General features: G+C 38.7%; 2 protein-coding genes across 2 annotated transcripts in view; both read left to right on the forward strand.

Moving 5' to 3' along the window:
- The window catches only part of LOC128775469 (translation initiation factor IF-2-like), a 27,764-nt gene continuing 10,384 nt past the window's right edge, over positions 1-17,380 (forward strand). Inside the window, exons 1-2 of the mRNA XM_053896727.1 lie at positions 1-6; positions 155-362. Coding sequence (XP_053752702.1) covers positions 1-6; positions 155-362 — 214 coding nt within the window. The remainder of the gene's footprint in view (positions 7-154; positions 363-17,380) is intronic.
- Positions 952-17,380, forward strand: part of CDK14 (cyclin dependent kinase 14) — a 621,048-nt gene continuing 604,619 nt past the window's right edge. The window contains exon 1 of the mRNA XM_019443275.2: positions 952-970. The gene's annotated coding sequence lies outside the window, so the exon portion shown is untranslated. The remainder of the gene's footprint in view (positions 971-17,380) is intronic.

Consider the following 17,380-nt stretch of genomic DNA (forward strand, 5'->3'; position numbering starts at 1 on the left):
ATGCCTGTGAGTTTAAACTTGCTTGAATCTTATGCATTCAACATGAAAGCAATTGCTGAAAAATGAAAAAACTCAGGGCAAAATTAACGATGAGAACAAAGAGAAGATTCTTGACAAGTGTAATGAAATCATCAACTGACTTGATAAAAACCAGACTGCAGAGAAGGAAGAATTTGAACATCAGCAGGAAGAGCTGGAGAAAGTCTGCAACCCCTTCATTACCAAGCTGTACCAGAATGCAGGAGACAACGCAGGAGGCATGCCTGGAGGAATGCCTGGGGGCTTTCCTGGTGGTGGAGCTCCTCCTTCAGATGGTGCCTCCTCTAGGCTCACCACTGAAGAGGTTGCTAACCTGAGAATAGGTCTAGCCTTGCTCCACACAAAACACTTGAAGGACCCAAATTCATAGCAAAGTCCATGGCAGTTTAAAAGTCAAGCTGGTATAGTTGAGGTGCCTGGGTGGTTCAGACGGTTAAGCGTCTGACTTCGGCTCAGGTCACGATCTCACGGTCAGTGAGTTCCAGCCTCTCATCGAGCTCTGCTGACCACTCAGAGCCTGGAGCCCACTTTGGATTCTGTGTCTCCCTCTTTCTGCTCCTCCCCCGCTCACAGTCTGTCTCTCAAAAATGAATAAAACATTAAAAATGAATAAAATTTAAGTCGAGCTGCTATAGTAAATAAACTGGGCATTCTCAATACTTGAATTTGGAATATGTTACTGGGAAAGGAAATGACATTGCACTTAATAAACACTCTCTTGTTAAGTGGAAAATGCAATGTCTTAAATAAAACTGTATTTAAAATTGCCACCGTCCCAAAAAAAGAATTCCAGTTGATTAATCAAATTGATTTTTCTTTTATAGATACTGATAAGAGCACTTTAAAGACGTGAATCAGATTAATTCAGGACTGTTGCTCCTGACATAATCCAGTCTGCCTGCTGTTGAATGACATGCAAAAAAGAAATTGGGTAAGAAAAAAGTTTTTTGAGTAAATTCTTGCATTTATAGAGTGCTTTTTTTTTTTTTTAATTGTGCAGTTGGCATACAATGTTATTTTAGTTTCAGGTGTACAACAGTGATTCAATAATTCTGTAAGTTACACGATGCTCACCATCTGTCACTAATCAATGTTATTACAATATTGTTGACTATACTTCTTATGCTATACTTTTCATCCCCAAGACTTACTTATTTTATAACTGGATGTTTGTACTTCTTAAAACCCTTTACCTATTTTGCCCATCTCTCCACTCCCCCCACTCTGGTAATACCAGTTGGTTCTCTGTATTTATGAGTCTATTTTTGTTTACTTGTTTTGTTTCTTAAGATTCCACATATAACTGAAATCATATCTCTGACTTATTTATTTGTGTGACTTATTTTGCTTAGCATGATACCCTCTAGGTCTATTCATGTTGTTGCGAATGACAAGATCTCATTCTTGTTTATGGCTGAGTAATATTTCATTGTATATATGTATACCATATCTTATTCCACTCATCTATCAGTGGTCACTTAGGTTGCTTCCATATATTGGCTACTGCAAATAATGATGCAATAAACACAGGGATGTATATCTTTCATATTAGTGTTTGTATTTTCTTTGGGTAAATACCCAGCAGTAGAATTAGTGGATCATATGGTATTTCTATTTTTAATTTTTTTTTAGGATCCTCCATACTGTTTCCATAGTACTGCACTAATTTACATTCCCACCAACAGGTTATGGGGATTCCCTCTTTTCCACATCCTTCTCACCACTTGCCATTGTTTGTCTTTTTGATACCAGCCATTTTGACTAGTATGATTGTGGTTTTGATTTGCATTTACCTAATGATTGGTGATGTTGAGCATCTTTTAGTGTGTCTGTTTGCCATCAGCATGTCTTCTTTGGAGAAGTATCTGTTCATGTCTTTTGAGCATTTTTAATTAGGTTATTATCATTATTATTTTTTGGTGCTGGTTTGTATGAGTTCTTTATATATTTTCAATATTAACTTCATATCTAGGTTGCCTTTTTGTTTTCTTGATGGTTTCCTTTGATGTGCAGAAGCTTTTTAGTTTGATGTTGTCCCAATAGTCTGCTTTTGTTTCTTTTGCCTACGGAGGCATATCCAGAAAAACGTTGCTAATGCTGATGTCCAAGAGATTACCACCTGTATATTTTTTAGGAGTTTCATGGTTTGGGGACTTAGATTCAGGCCTTTAATCCATTTTGAATTTATTTTTGTGTATGGTGTAAGAAAGTTGTCCAGTTTCATTCTTTTGCATGCAGCTATGCATTTTCAGTTTTTTAAAACAATTCTTTCCTTTTAATCCTCACAAAAACCTTGGGGGTGAAGTGAGGCAACACTTTCCCCATTATCCGTTAGTGAATAAGGACATGGAAGTCAAGGAGGTTATGTGATGTGCTTGCTTAGAGGTGTATAAGAATCGAGAAAGTCTCACTCTTACAGTTTTATTTCAACTCAACCTCTAGAATCAAACAAGACTGATAAGCAAACCTCCCTAACATTTTCTAAATTATTTTACTCAAACTTGATTCTAAGCTAAAGTTACCATTCTTGAGCAAAGAACGCAGCTAGCTCTTTGCTCAGCAGAATCTGCTATTCCATCTAATCTCCATATGTCAGTATATAAATTGACTAAAGTTAAAAAAGAAAATAAAATATTTCCTCAGTGTCTGGGAATGGTGGGCCAGGAAAAATTACCTGCAAGGTATGAAGAGGTAAAGTGTACCTCTGCCTTTTGGTGAGAAAAGTTCAGAAATTATTGTGTTTTGTTTGTTTTTAAAAGAAGTGACTGTGTTTTATTAATGAAAATTTTACAATACTTAACTTTGGCTAGAGATTAAATGTGAAAACATCCATCCATTCAAAATGATAATTTTTGTAAAATTATTTAATAAAAACAAATGGATCAAATTCCTCATCTGTTTCAGAAATTGTACAGCTTTAAATATTGCCCAAATGTGTGTAAGTGCTATATTTGGAACCATTTTTCATAATAATAATTTCTCACTTTTATTGAGTGCTAATTGTGTAATGTGTAAGAAAAAGCTATACCACTCCTCCTGTGTATCTTTTGCTCTCACACTACTTACTACCTCACTCACAGCACTTCTGACACCAGATGTGTGGAGTTTTCTCCCCACCAAGAAATTCTGTGACACCAGCTGGGTGTCCTACAAGTTAAATAAATTCTGACACTATCTACCTGGAGATGGCTTCAGATTCCACAGGTTCCCAGGTCCTCCTTTCCCTTGGATTCAGTTATTTGCTAGAACACCTCGCAGAACTCAGGAAAACACTTGCTTCTGTTTACCAGTTTATTAGAGGATATGGTGAAAGATACAAATGAGCATCCAGGTGGAAGAGACAGGGAGGACATGGTATGGAGGAAGGGGCATGGGGCTTCCATGTCTTCCCCCAGCACTGCATGTGTTCACCAACCTAAAAGCTCTATAGACCCTGTACTTTGGGGATTTTTATGGAAGCTTCATCATGGAGGCATGAACAATCACTAACTTCATGTTCAGATCTCTCCCTTCTCTAGAGACTAGAAGGTAGGCTGACAATCCAAGCTTCTAATTGTGGCTCAGTCTTCCGGTGACCAGCCTGCCCTCCAGGTGCCCGCTAAGAGTCACCTTGTTAGAACAAAAATACACTGCCATCATCCAAGACATTTCAAGGGATGTGGGAGCTCTGTGTCAGGAATTGTGGTCAAAGACCAAATATTGGAACAGAAGATGTTCCTAATGCCCTTATCATTTAGGAAATTGCAAGGATTTTAGGAACTCTGTGCCAGGAACTGTGGGCAGAGACCAATATAGATATTTTCTATTATCTAACATGTACTAAGAACTATTGTAAGTGGTGGTGTTTGTAAGGATTTGCTTATCTAATTCTCACACAACACTATGAGGTGAGCTCCGTATAATACAACACAATAAGATAATGTGTTGTGGCTTGACATAATGTAATTTAATGTAATTTACCTTCATCTTACAGATGAGAAAACTGAGGCACAGAGAGAATGAGTTGTTTCTTGACCAAAGTCTAATAGCTTTTAAAAACTAAGATCAAGATTTGAACTTATGGACTTAAGTGCTATCTTATTTAGATCAAATGCTCTCACGTTAAGCCCACGTTCTTAGTTCAGATATCAGCAGCTTCCCCCATGCTTATCAAAAGCAAATAGTGAGTTCACCAACCCCAGGACCCTAGCAAAGTTTGAAATCTTTCTTTATCATCTTTGCAGTTTCCTAAATATACCTGTAATTCCTTTCTTTTGTCCTCATCCACCTATTTCCCTCCTCCCTTGGGCTCCTGTGCAGACCCCAGGACTGTATCCAGGGCAACCCTTTTATCTAATTGAACTGTTGCTTCTTTTTTTCTGAATCTAAATGGGCCCTACTGTTGCCTTGGCTGCTATGAGGAAAGCCCAATAATATTTTATGCCTACAGAAGAACCTGTTGATTAGGCCACAGAGTCTGGTCAGGATTTGAAGGTGACCAAGAACAATGAGTCCTAACGTTGTTTTCCCTTTGGCTTATTCCAACTTAGCCAACAAGCAGTGCAAGTGATAGATAATAAATAAAGGATGCAAAGGAGTGGCCATGACTATCCACTACCTCCTCAGTTTCCTATATAGTGTATCTGAACCTTAATGGAATTTCCTGACTACAGTGAAAAAGCATTAGATCAGAGGAGCCCAAACTCTGTGCTCACTGCCTCTGGCATGTGTAATAGGGGAAGGAGTCACATCACGGCTCAAGGGCCCACAATTTTTGCCCGCTAGGAAATGCTTCTGCTCCACAGTCATTTAATTCTATGTTCTAAGTTTTGGGGCCTACAGAGATATTTATCATAAAGCTAATAAAGTTTAATCTTCAAGGCTCCTCAATTCCCCAGGACCCTGTGAGTGGTGGGAGTTGCTTGGAGTTGTAGAGTGTTCTAGGAGGGGAGGGGAATCCAGGGTGCAGTCAGGAAGCATGTCTGTGTAGGACATTTTTGGTATGTTTCCTAGAGACCTCAGAAGAAGAGGACTCGAACCTTTCAAGCTCCAATATTTTACTGTGGTTTCTTTTCTCATTCTAAATAAATAGCCAGTTTATACTGAGTTTATATTTGCAATTTTAATTAATTAACATTTGTAGAGGGCTCACAAAACTGCATCAGCGTAAGCCCCCATAAACATCTGGAGCCACACCTGGGGCCCACCTGGTCCTTGTTATCTTAGCTGAATTAAGTAGGAACTGCAATTTTTGGAAAGAGATATGAGAGCTAGCAGTCTGTTTTGGGTATTCTGTTTGTCCCTCCAGACCCCGTCTCCACCCTTCTCTCCCCTAGTCTGTAACTCAGGAGACTATTCTCCTTGTATGCATCCCTGGATCCCTTGCTTTCGAACAGGATCCACCAGTGAGGATACCTATGGGAGGTGGGGCAACTAGAATAAAAGGCACTGATACCCTGGCTCCTTCCTTGCCTGGTCATGGGGTTGGCAGCAGAGTGTGAAACCTGTGTAGTCAATAGGGCCACATACTGAGAAGGGTCCCACACTTGACTTAATGTTTTGCTGACACAATTTTGAAATTCCTAATTCTATCTTTGAACATGTGTTTTGTTAGTGAGGTCTGATACATGAACAGAGGAGATATGCATTATATGTTTCTGCCATTTCTGGTTGCACCATTTGCATATAGCATCTCCAGTGCCCCATGATAATAGGATTCCTGTACATCTGTGGAGTTAAGTGAGACTCAAAGCAAGTACAAGGTAAAGCATATCACATCCATGACTGATTAAACCCTAAAATGCCTCCTTCCATTTGAACTAAAATTTGCTTCAAATTCAGAAAAAAGGTAATGAATACCATTCTAAGAAACACAAACAGCCAAAGAACTCTTACCATATCCTTTCTTACTCATGTTACTTCGTTGTATTAGCCAACCACTTACACTAAAAGTGATACCATAGAAAGAAAGAGAAAGATAGGACAATCCACAGTTGCTTTTCTTTTTAGTTCCTCTTTGCTCATCAGTAAGCCAAAGGCACAGTGTCAGTACAATGTGTGTATATAAAGAAGTGAAATAAACAAACGGGTTACTTTTGTGCAGTGTTTATATTTTTCTAATTAAAAAAAATACATATGTACATACAAACTATGAAATACAAATTGTTTCATTTCAGTGATCCTGCATGTGTTAAATGCTGTCATGTTGCATCTAAAATGAACATTGCACATGATAAGGGCGCCTGATGGCTCTGTAGGAAGAGCATGTAACTCTTGATCTCCGGGTTTTGAGTTCGAGCCCCATGTTGAATGTAGAGATTGCTTAAGTAAGTAAGTAAGTAAACCATAAATAAATAAATAAATAAATAAATAAATAAATAAATAAATAACATTGTACACTGTAAATGGCAAAATTCATGTTAATAATTTAAACTTCTAATTTTTCATTTAGAAAGGTTTTCAATTGAAACATTTAAAACCATGACTGGTCAAGAGAGAAGGAAGAGAGACTGTGGAAGAAAAGCTAAAGCTTTATAATTTGGGACCTTTAACAGAATTTCATTTCTTGCTTTTGTCAGTTTGCACTGACCTGCAGAGTATGTGCTGGGCCTTGGTTGCCAGCGACTGCATTCCGCCACCAAAGGCCACAATTCCTGAGAAGTGGCCCTTTCCTAGAGTTTCTGGTCTCCCTGGGTGCCAGGAGTTGGGTTCTTTCCCTTGTGCCTTCAAACTGCTGTTCTAGCATTTCCCATTGTTGCCACTCCAAGGGGTGGAGGTGGGGGGTGGAAGCAAAAGACAGAGACTTCACCTTCCCTAGTTCTTTTTTAATTCCTGCCCACAGCTTTGCATGACTTTGATTAGTCTGTCTGTTACACTCTTCTCTTTGTTTTTATATATTTCACCATAGACAATTTCAAACATGGACAAATATAGACAGACTAGTATAATGGATGCCCACATACCTACTATCCTGCTTCAAACATATTTCTTTCACTCATTCAGAGTGTGACATTTGTTTCCTGTTGGGATCCTGGCTGCTATGGAGCCTTCCTATGCGTTTTGACTCTTCAGGGTCACTACACCCCTCTCCTCAATGGGGAACAACAACTTGGCAGCCTATTTCTGGAAACAGCTGAATGGACATTATCACACAGTTTAAAGTGGAGGAAGTGGTTTTAGACAACTTCCCTGCCTTTTCCATTAAACTTGGTTCCCCAATTCCTTTCCCGGCATCCTGGCTCATCTTAACCAGGCTTTGTTTTGTATCAAAGCTACAAAGAGAGGCCATATTTTGTGCTGTCTAAAATAAGTGAATCACATTAATGAACAACATTTATTCCCACAAATTAATAAATGCTTTATCTTTTCACTCATAAGAGAAAAGGAAACACTTGGGAGGAACTTTTTTCTTTGTGAGGAAGTCCTTTTTATGAGAGGATTGATTATGTGGTCATAGATCAGCAACATATTTGCCTTTCACAATTTCATGAGAATAATTTTGTCATTAATGAGATTCGCTAGTAAGGCAGAAAGGTCATATCTATAAGGTAGAGTCATTTGTAATATGAGACCTTGGTCTCTTTAATCAACCAGAAAAAGAATCATTTCAGATTTAGTCTCTTTACCAGTAGACACAATAAAAGTAATACAGTATTTTATAAATTAGTATTTGGAAATAGACTGTTTTTCATCATGTCCCATCAGGGGTCCATAGAATTGTCTAAATCAATGGGAAGCTAGAGAAAGAAGTGGGGAAAGAACTAATTTTACTGAATGCCTTCTTTATATTATAAGTGTTCTCGGGTTTATTATCAGTTTAATCCTCACGGTAATCCTAGTAGGTAGTTGTTATTATAACTGTGGTAGAGAGGAGGGAAGTGAAGCTCAAGGTGGATAAGTTGCTCCAAAGCCCACAGCTACATAATTACAATAGCCACTATTTATGTATTGTCATGCTTGACTCTGAGCAAAGCACTTTACATTCTATAAAATTTAACCTGTGTCACAGTATGCCCATAATACACATGAGAGGCTTAAGCATCTTGCCCATGGTCACATAGATGAGAAGTGGCAGAGTCCGAATTCTGAGTCAATCCATGCTGATTTAATTGTTTAAAATTTTTATATTTTAGAGAGAGAGCACATTCACAAGTGGGGGAGAGGGACAAAGGGATAGAGAAAATCTCAAGCAGGCTCCATGCTTACCAGCACAGAGCCCCATGAAGGGCTTGATCCCATGACCCTAGACTTTAAATTATTATTTTTTTAATGTTTATTTATTTTTGAGAGAAAGAGAGACAGAATGCGAGAAAGGGAGGGACAGAGAGAGGAAGACAGAATCTGAAGCAGGCTCCAGGCTCTGAGCTGTCAGCACAGAGCCCGATGCAGGGCTCGAACTTACAAACCTTGAGATCGTGACCTGAGCTGAAGTCAAACACTTAACCAACTGATCCACCCAGGTGCCCCTCGATTCCATGAGTCTGAGATTATGACTGAGCTGAAACCAAGAGTTAGATGCTCAACCAAATGAGCTACCTAGCTGCCCCAATCCTGGCTGATTTAAATCCTTACTATTCTTACTACCCAAGGGAGATGGGGGTACACTCTTATAATTTCTTTTTCCATCTTGAACTTCTCTTCCCCTTTACCAATGTCCATTCAATCATTCTTTGTTAGATCTTTCACTTTGATAAAGGACACAAAAGCAAATGTGCACAGACAGGTCCTTTGTCATCATATTTCACTGTGCCATCAGTCTCAACAGTGGGCCTGTTCTTTCCTTGCTCATTTTCTTGTCTAACATAATTTTCTCCTTTCATTGTCTCTAGTCATTTGCACTCAAGTACTCCTAAAAATATTTTAAGAAGCAGTAAATTTCTCACCACATTTCTAAGTTGGTGCCTAAAATTCTTCATCATACTGAAAGAGTTGCAAATATACACATAAATTCCAACACATTATACATAATGACATTTAAAAATAAACTGTCACATCACTATTTGATAACTATCTAGTAGAATCTAAATACTATAGTGATTTGATGCCCTATCATACATTTTAAGTATATGTAAATAAGTTCTTCTTTACCTGTAGGAAATTGTCTTTTGTTTGTTTTTCTTCTTGAAATTATATTTCCATTCCATTTCCTAATATATTTTTATGCTTTAAAATATTTCATGAGTAACATGCTTCTATGTAATGAAAATATGTCAATAAAAGGAAATCATTAAAAATTTTTCTGTGACCATAAGGTCCTAAGTGTTAGAAAAGTCTACACAATTTCTCAAAATAGCATAAATGTATTATAAGTATTGATGAATAATTACTAGACATGAAATGTAAAATTGTATTGGGATTGCAGTTCTTTAGTGAGATGAGTAAAGTCCCAGGTATCCAGGAATCGATATAACAGGCTTAGGCATCAATGCTCAATGTAAGATGTGTAGATCAGAACAAGTGCTGAGAAACTCTTCACCTACATAAATAAATAGGAATGTTAGAGTTTTGTTTCAGTAATAGGACTCAATTCCTTGAATTCTTCTCAGTTATATGCCAAAAATAACATGGTAATCTATCATCAAGATTAGTTCTAGTAATCTCTCATCTGACAACTCTTATCCTTCCCTTTGTGGAAAGCAGAGAATTGGAGTCTATCTGACTTGCAAAAGGATTAGTTTCCCTATCATTACAGTCATTTCATTCACCCTTTCTTGAGCACCCTAAAGGTTTTTCCACTCCAGGCAATGACTTAGTAGGTTTGGGATGAGTGTGAGGTAGTCCTTTTTATTATCAGGTGATAAAAGCCCAGGAGAGAGGAAAGGAGAGACTGCCTAATTTAGCCTTGACCACAGGAGCTTTCTTGGGTCATTCCATTTTAGGAATGTTTATCTGAAACAATCCATGGCCACTTACCCCCACCTTCCGCCCCACCCGGGCTGCAGGGAGACCATATACCTCCAATCCCCCAGTTGAAGACCCTGGTCTCTTGCATTTGTTTTTCTAAGCCTTTGCTCATTTGGCACTTTAGAACTTGGCATGGGTGATAAACACTGTGGCTAGTCTTTTACATTTGTCCTGTGAAATGGGTCTTTCTCCTTCCCATATTTAGTACACATTTTCTTAAAATTAAAAAATTTTAAACTATTCCAAAGAGCTCCCCTAGGGCCTTGTAAATAGGACAAATATATGGGCACAGATGTTTATCCTGGCCAATTCAGTTAGAAAGAAAGAGAGAAAGAAAGAGAGAAAAGAAGGGAGAGAGAGGGAGGGAGGGAGAGAGAGAAAGAGAAAGAAAGAAAGGAAGGAAGGAAGAAAAAAGAAAAGAAAGAAAGGAAGGAAGGGAAGAAGGAAGGAGGAAAGAGAGGGAGGGAGAAGAAAGAAAGAAAGAAAGAAAGAAAGAAAGAAAGAAAGAAAGAAAGAAAGAAAGAAAAGAAAGAAAGAAGAAAGAAAGAAAGAGGAGAAGAAAGGAAGATCACAAATACTCTGGAATATAGAGAGGGGGGTTGTATATTATAAGAGATTGAATCCACACAGAAGGGCTGTAAATCAGGCTACAGTTATTCAAGCCTCTTAGGCTTATGCAGACATTGATTGGTTGCCTCCATTCAAAACCTATTCTTCACTTTCTTCAGCAAGAATACCCCCAGCTTATTCTCAGTCACATGCTTTTAGTAGTTGATCCCATCTCTGCTGTGCGTGTAAGACCTGGAATCTGATGTTTCTGACTGTAGAATTGATTAGTTCAAGATAACACATGATTCAATCCAAGAGATTTTGCCCATGCTGCTAGAGAGAAAGAAAACATTTAAAAAATTTTAAATATATGTTTTGGCAGACGGTACTGACAGAGATGCTTTCTTTGCTGCTGGACACGAGTGAAAACAAGTAACTCCAGGAATCTCTGGTAGCCATCTTTGAACCACAAGGGCAGAGGTCTCTTAAACATTATTTGTTTGTAGTACAGTTTCTTTTTCCCATCTTGAGCTACTCAGAGCTCTTGGCAGAGCCAAGAAATAGAAAAAACCTGGGAACTGGTCATAGTCATTCGATCTAGGATTAGCCTCTCCCTGATGAGGATAAATTCCCCAATATTCAGTTATGTGAACCAATGAATTTTTCTTATTGCTTGTTAACCTGAATTGAGCTTCCTGTTACTTGCTACGTAAAAAGTAGTAATGAATATAATCACTACTGTAATCAGAACATCTCTGCTTTTATTTTGTTAGTCATTCCCCCCCCCGCCCCCCCACTTATTAGGACTAACATGTGTATGGCTTAAAGTCAGGATACCATTTCTTAAGAAGATTGAAACGCCACAGGCCTAGATTTCCATTCATTTCAGTAAAGAGATATTTGTATTTATATGGGTCAGTATAGCACCCCTCTCTTCTCTACCTGATGTCCAAAGATATTGAGATCTAGATCAAAATGTCAGTGTTCTTTCTGATGGAGTTGCTGTGGTCATAGCTTAGTTGTATCATCACACAGTAGGGTTCCTAATACTTTAGGCCTGAACTGGGCTTCACACTCGCCACAGGCAGTGAACTAGCACAGGCTTGTTCTTGTGAAACTCCTGACAAGGGCAGGCAGAAAGACACACACTCAGTAGACAAGCTGGCTTCCAAAGGAAGGGAGAAAGGAGGGGCATGGCTACAGCATCCAGTGTCTTATCCCAACCAGCATTTCAGTCTTCTTATCTGGAATGAAGAGGGAGGGGCAAGGGATGAGAGTCAAGAAAGCAAAAGACAAAAGTATGCAATCAGAATTGTGGGAAATACAAGGAGGGAAACAAGCAAGGCTTTGTGAAAAAATAAATGAGCAAGGTTGCTTGAAAATGGGTAAGCTGGAAGTCTCTCTGAGATGGCATTTAAATTGAGACTCAGATGAAAAGAAGCCTGTCATTCAAATGAGAGGAGGAGGTTAGAGTCAGGGAGCATTCCAGGTATAAACATTAGCAAGTATAAAACCCCAAGATGAAGAAGAGTTGGGGCGGTAGGGGGAGTTAGGCTGGGGATGAACTATGTGGAGCTGTGAGTGACAGGTGTTTGGATTTCATTCCAAGGGCAGCAGGAAGTTGTCAAACCATGGAACAGTTTAAACAGGAGAGTGACATGAACTTTCATGGTTTAAAAAGATCCCTTTGGCTAAAATGAAAATGAACTGGGCAGGTATGAGAGCAGAGACAGGGAGGTCAGTTGGGAGGATACAGCAATAGTCTAAGTGAGAGATAATGATGCCCTGATCTAGAGTTGTGGTGGTGGAGATGAATAGAAGGAAAAGAGACATTTTGGAGCTCAGCAAGACATAGTTTGCTGATGGATTAAATATAGTTAATCATATTATAAATACGATTAAATATGGGAATTAAGGGGCATCTTGATTTTTGGTTAGAGCAAAGATGTAATCCATCTTTTGATCCTTCTTCCCTTTCTTCCTTCTTTCCTTCCTTCCTTTTTATCCCTTTCCTTCTTCTCCTCCTTGTCTTACTACTATTCTTATTACTTTAATTTTTTTAAGTTTATTTATTTATTTTGAGACCGTCAGTGGGGGAGGGGCAGAGAGAGAGGGAGAGATAGAATCCCAAGTAGATTCGGTGTGAGGTCAGCATGTAGAACCCCACGAAGGGCTTGAACTCATGAAACCATGAGATCATAATCTGAGCTGAAATCAAGAGTTGGTTGTTTAACTGACTGGGCCACCCAGGTGTCCCATATTCTTATTACTTTTAGTATGAGAAGAATACATCAGTATTTTATTTGTAGACATGTAAAGTTTGAGATATGTAGTTGAGACTCAACTTATGGGTATATGGATCTGGACTTTACATTTGGGGCATACATTTGGGGATTATCAGCAATTAGATGGCTATTAAAGTTATGAGAATGATTGAAAGGACCTACAAAAAGAGTAGATAAAGAGAAGAGGCCAAGGAATCTGAGGGTCCTCAACATTTAGGGGTCTGATAGAAACAAAGGAGCTGGTAAGGAGATTGAGAATGAGTAACCAATTGGATAGGTGGGAAACCAGAGTATAGCATCATGGAAGCCAAGAGTATTTCAACTTCAAGGTGTAGCCAACTGTATCACATAATCACAAGTACTCTGAGAGCACTATAAGATGAGGACAGAGAGGTCTTTTGCATTTGGTTTCATGAAGGTCTTAGCTTGCTCTTGACAAGAGTGATTTCAGCAGGGGGAAGGAAACCTAACTAGTACATTGAAGAATGAATGGGAGATGAAGAAATGGAAGCAGAGTTACAGGCAACCCTTTTGAAAGATTTTGCCATAAAGAGAAGTAGAGAAACTATAAAGTTTAGGAAGGAAATGTGGGGACAAGGGAGGTGTGTGTGTGTGTTTAAAGATGAGAGATTTCAAAGCTGTTTGTTGCTGATGGAGATGATCCAGTAGAGTAGGAGATTGTGACACGCAGGAGAGAAAGGTTAGGCAAAGCAGCGAGTTATGTCCTTGAGAAGGAAAATTAATCCAGAGCTTAACAGTAGAGACTGAAAATTGAGAGTGAAGGCCTGTCATCTACCTGTCAGGAGAAAACAAGAAAGTGGGAGGAGAAGTGAGTAGGCAGAGATGAAGGAGGGTCCATCTGATGCTTATGTTTTCTTACTGGTATTCAAGACCTCAGATAGAGTAATATAGTTATATCATCCCCAATAAGCCCAATGTCTTATAATAATATTTTTAATGCTACAGTATGTAAATCAAAATATGATTTAATTTATAACTGTGAGAATTTTCACAGATACAAACTCACAAAGAAAAACAAATTTCTTGGTCAAAGCTTGTGTGTCAATTTTTTCAGTAAGAGTACATTCTAATCGACTATATTTCAAATTAAATATAAGAAACCAAGAGTATTTTATTATTATGATTATAGATATAATTATTGACATTTGGAAGCTGCTTGCTGGGTATACCAGACAATTAGAATTTCACATTAGATAGACTGAGGTTCAAACCTATATAAGACTGAGTGCTTTGCACAGAGAAAACTTTCCATGGCTGGAGAACTGCATTCTTAACCTGGGCCAGGTATTTAAAAAACATGCTGTTGTAGTTATAAGGGAGCATAAGGAGGGGGTGGAATGGGTGAGGAGAGAAACATTACAGATGACTTTGTGCAAACTCATCACCACTGTTGGAAAAACAACACAAAACCACAACCAAGTCAGTAACATTATCTTTGGCTTATAAAGAATGGTACATTTTTTGGCTGACTATCATCCTCAATAATTTATCTTGTTGTTACATAATGTGTTTCCTTAAGAAAACTCAAAATGCCCTACACAAGTTATTTCATTTGTCTTCACTGCATTATGAAGCTGAGAACAGAAGGGAAGTTGTCTAGACTAGGGCTGTCTAATAAAAATATAACACAAGCCACATATGAAATTTAAAATTTTCTAGTAGCTACATCTTTTAAAAAGTCAAAAAGAAGTAGGTGAAATTAATCTGAATGTTATATTTTATTCAACCCTATATATCTAAAATATCATAATTTCAACATATAATGAATATAAATAATTGTTTATGAGATCTATTCTATTGTTGGTACCAAGACTTTTTTTAAAAGTTTATTTATTTACTTTTTAGAGAGCGTGACAGAGAAAGTGAGAGAGGGAGGGACAGAGAGAGAAGGAGAGAGAGAGAATCCGAAGCAGGCTGTGCACTGTCAGCACGGAGCCAGACACAGGGCTTGAACTCACAAACCGTGATATCATGAACTGAGCCAAAACCAAGAGTTGGACAATCAACCGACTAAGCCATCCAGGCACCCCAATACCAAGTCTTTGAAATCTGGGGTGTATTTAACACTTAGAGTACGTATCAAGTTAGACTGGGCAAATTTCAAGTGCTTGGTAGCCACATGGCATCTCAATTCTAGATAATAATGTAAAGAGCGAGGGTCACAGAATCCAAAGTTTGGGCTCTCTTACAAGTTAATAAAATGTGAGTCAGAGTTTATCACTGGTCTGTTCAAAATCTTCCTAAGACTTCTTATCATTCTTAGAACAACAGCTAAGCTCTGGGGTGCCTGGGTGGCTCTGTCAGTTAAGCATCTGACTTGATATTGGCTCAGGTCATGATCTCACTGTTGTGAGATGGAGTCCTGTATCTGGCTCCACACTGAGTGGAGCCTGTTTGGGATTCTCTCTGTCCCTCTCTCTCTGCCCTTCCCTCACTCAAGGGCTCTCTCTCAAAATAAACAAATAAACCTAATAGGGAGCCTCGATGGCTCAGTTGGTTGAGCATCTGACTTTGGCTCAGGTCATGATCTCAGGGTTCATGAGTTCGAGACCTACATTGGGCTTACTGCTGTCAGTGCAGAGCCCGCTTCAGATCCTCTGTCCCCCTCTCTCTTTGCCCCTATCCTGCTGGTGCTTGTGCTCTCTCTTTCTCTCTCAAAAATAAAAAATAAAAAAACATTAAAAAATAAACTGAAAAAAAGAACAACAGCTAAAGTCTTATCTCTGAGGCTGAACATGATATAGGTCTGCCTCCCTTACCAACTTTATGGCTTACCAATTTCTCTTTCTGCACCCACTCCTGCCTCCACCCTGCCTCAGATGGTGTCACTTCCACTTCCTTCAGCCTGGAATGCATCTTTTCATGCTTGATCACTGAATTTATGCAGGTTTTTGCTGAAATATCATCTTAGGAAGACCTATGATCTGAAATAGCTATTTTCTCTAGCCACTGTCAAGCAACTTACCCTGCTTTCTTAGGGTTCATTACACTAAGTACTGAAAATATACTTGAATTTTTAAATTTGTTTACTATCTCCTCCAATGGAAGGTTACTATCTACCTGTGAGTTCAGGGGCATTGCTTTGCACACTGTCGGTCACTAGCACCTGGAATAGTGCCTGGCACACAGCAGGCTTGTTGAACGGATGAGTGAATAGTGTTATTTATGGCAGATCACTTAGAGGGTATAGTATGATGCTTAGAGTGTACATTCTGGAGTTAGACCCTTGAGATCAAATTCCAGCCTGTCTGCTTGCTATCTCTATTCCTTTAAGGAATTAACTACCTTCTTCAAACTTCAGCTTCCTCATTTGAAAAATGGGGATGTTAATAATAGCATCTATTTCATAGAAATGATATTGTTTTGTTTTGAGGGTTAAATGAGATAAAGTATATAAAGAACATCATACAATATCTGGCCCATAATAAAGTCTCAAGAAAATTTCCTATTATCTGTTAAACAGAGATTAAAATGAATGCCTTGGCTCATAGGTACACCACAAACTGGCCCACTGCTCCACAGACATGGCCCTTCCCTTTGCCCCTCCAGTGCATTTGTTTCCATCTCTCAAGTCACCCTTTTGACTTTATTGGATAATGTTGAACTTTTTATCTGACTTCCATAGTACATAGGCCTTCCTACCGCTTCTCTGCTTGTTCTCTCTCATTTCCCTTTGCTGACTCCTCTCCTTATGCCCTTGTTTATGTTCCTTCAGGCTCTGCTTTTGATTCTGGTTACTCGACACCCACTCCCTGAGCAATCTCACCCACTCCTAGATTTCAATTGTTATCCTATGCTGCTGATTCCAAATCTATGTCTCCAGCCCAGCTTTCTCTCCTGAGCTCTAGGTCCACATCTGCAGTATCCTTATAGCCATTCTGCTTGGATAGCCGATACTTAAAACCATTCCACTTCCTCCAAACCTGCTCCTCTTATGGATGTCCTATCTTAATGAATGGCCCCCACCCACCCCTTGTCCAAACCAGAAAATGCAGTATGAGTCTTGAATTTTTCCTCTTCCAGACCACAGTCCAATCAACCACAAAATACTCACAAATCTGTCTTTTACCTACTTCTGTTGCCATACCTGAATCCAGGCCAATATCACTTCCTGTCTAGATTCTGGGCTAGATTAAGCTTCCTAATAGACACGTCTGTATCCATTCTTTCCTCCCTCTAATTGTTCTCTACAAAATAACTAGAATAATCTTAATAAAATGCAAATTTGATCTCACTATCATGCCACAGCCTCATTGTTTAGAGCTGCAAGCTGATTCATAGCTCCCCATTACCTTTAAGGATAAAGTCAAATTTGAGGGTAATTTAATTATGTGTGTTCAAAAAAGTTATACATACATACTTGTTATAAACAAACAAAACAGCAGTCCTCCAACATACCCTATCCCACATTACTATATGCCATCTCTTATGCTTCAGCTCCCAAGAGGCAACCAGTGTTAATTATTTTACCTGACTCCTTTGGAATCATTTCCATATCCCTAAAGAACATGTTTATATTGCTATTTAAAAAAAAGTCAATGACTTCCAATTCTAAAAGTTGAAGATTCAGCTTATTTTCACCAACTCCTATGATACCTATCACA

Source organism: Panthera pardus, unplaced genomic scaffold, assembly GCF_024362965.1.
Source record: "Panthera pardus isolate Hobbes unplaced genomic scaffold, ASM2436296v1 HiC_scaffold_8, whole genome shotgun sequence".
Lineage (NCBI taxonomy): Eukaryota > Metazoa > Chordata > Mammalia > Carnivora > Felidae > Panthera > Panthera pardus.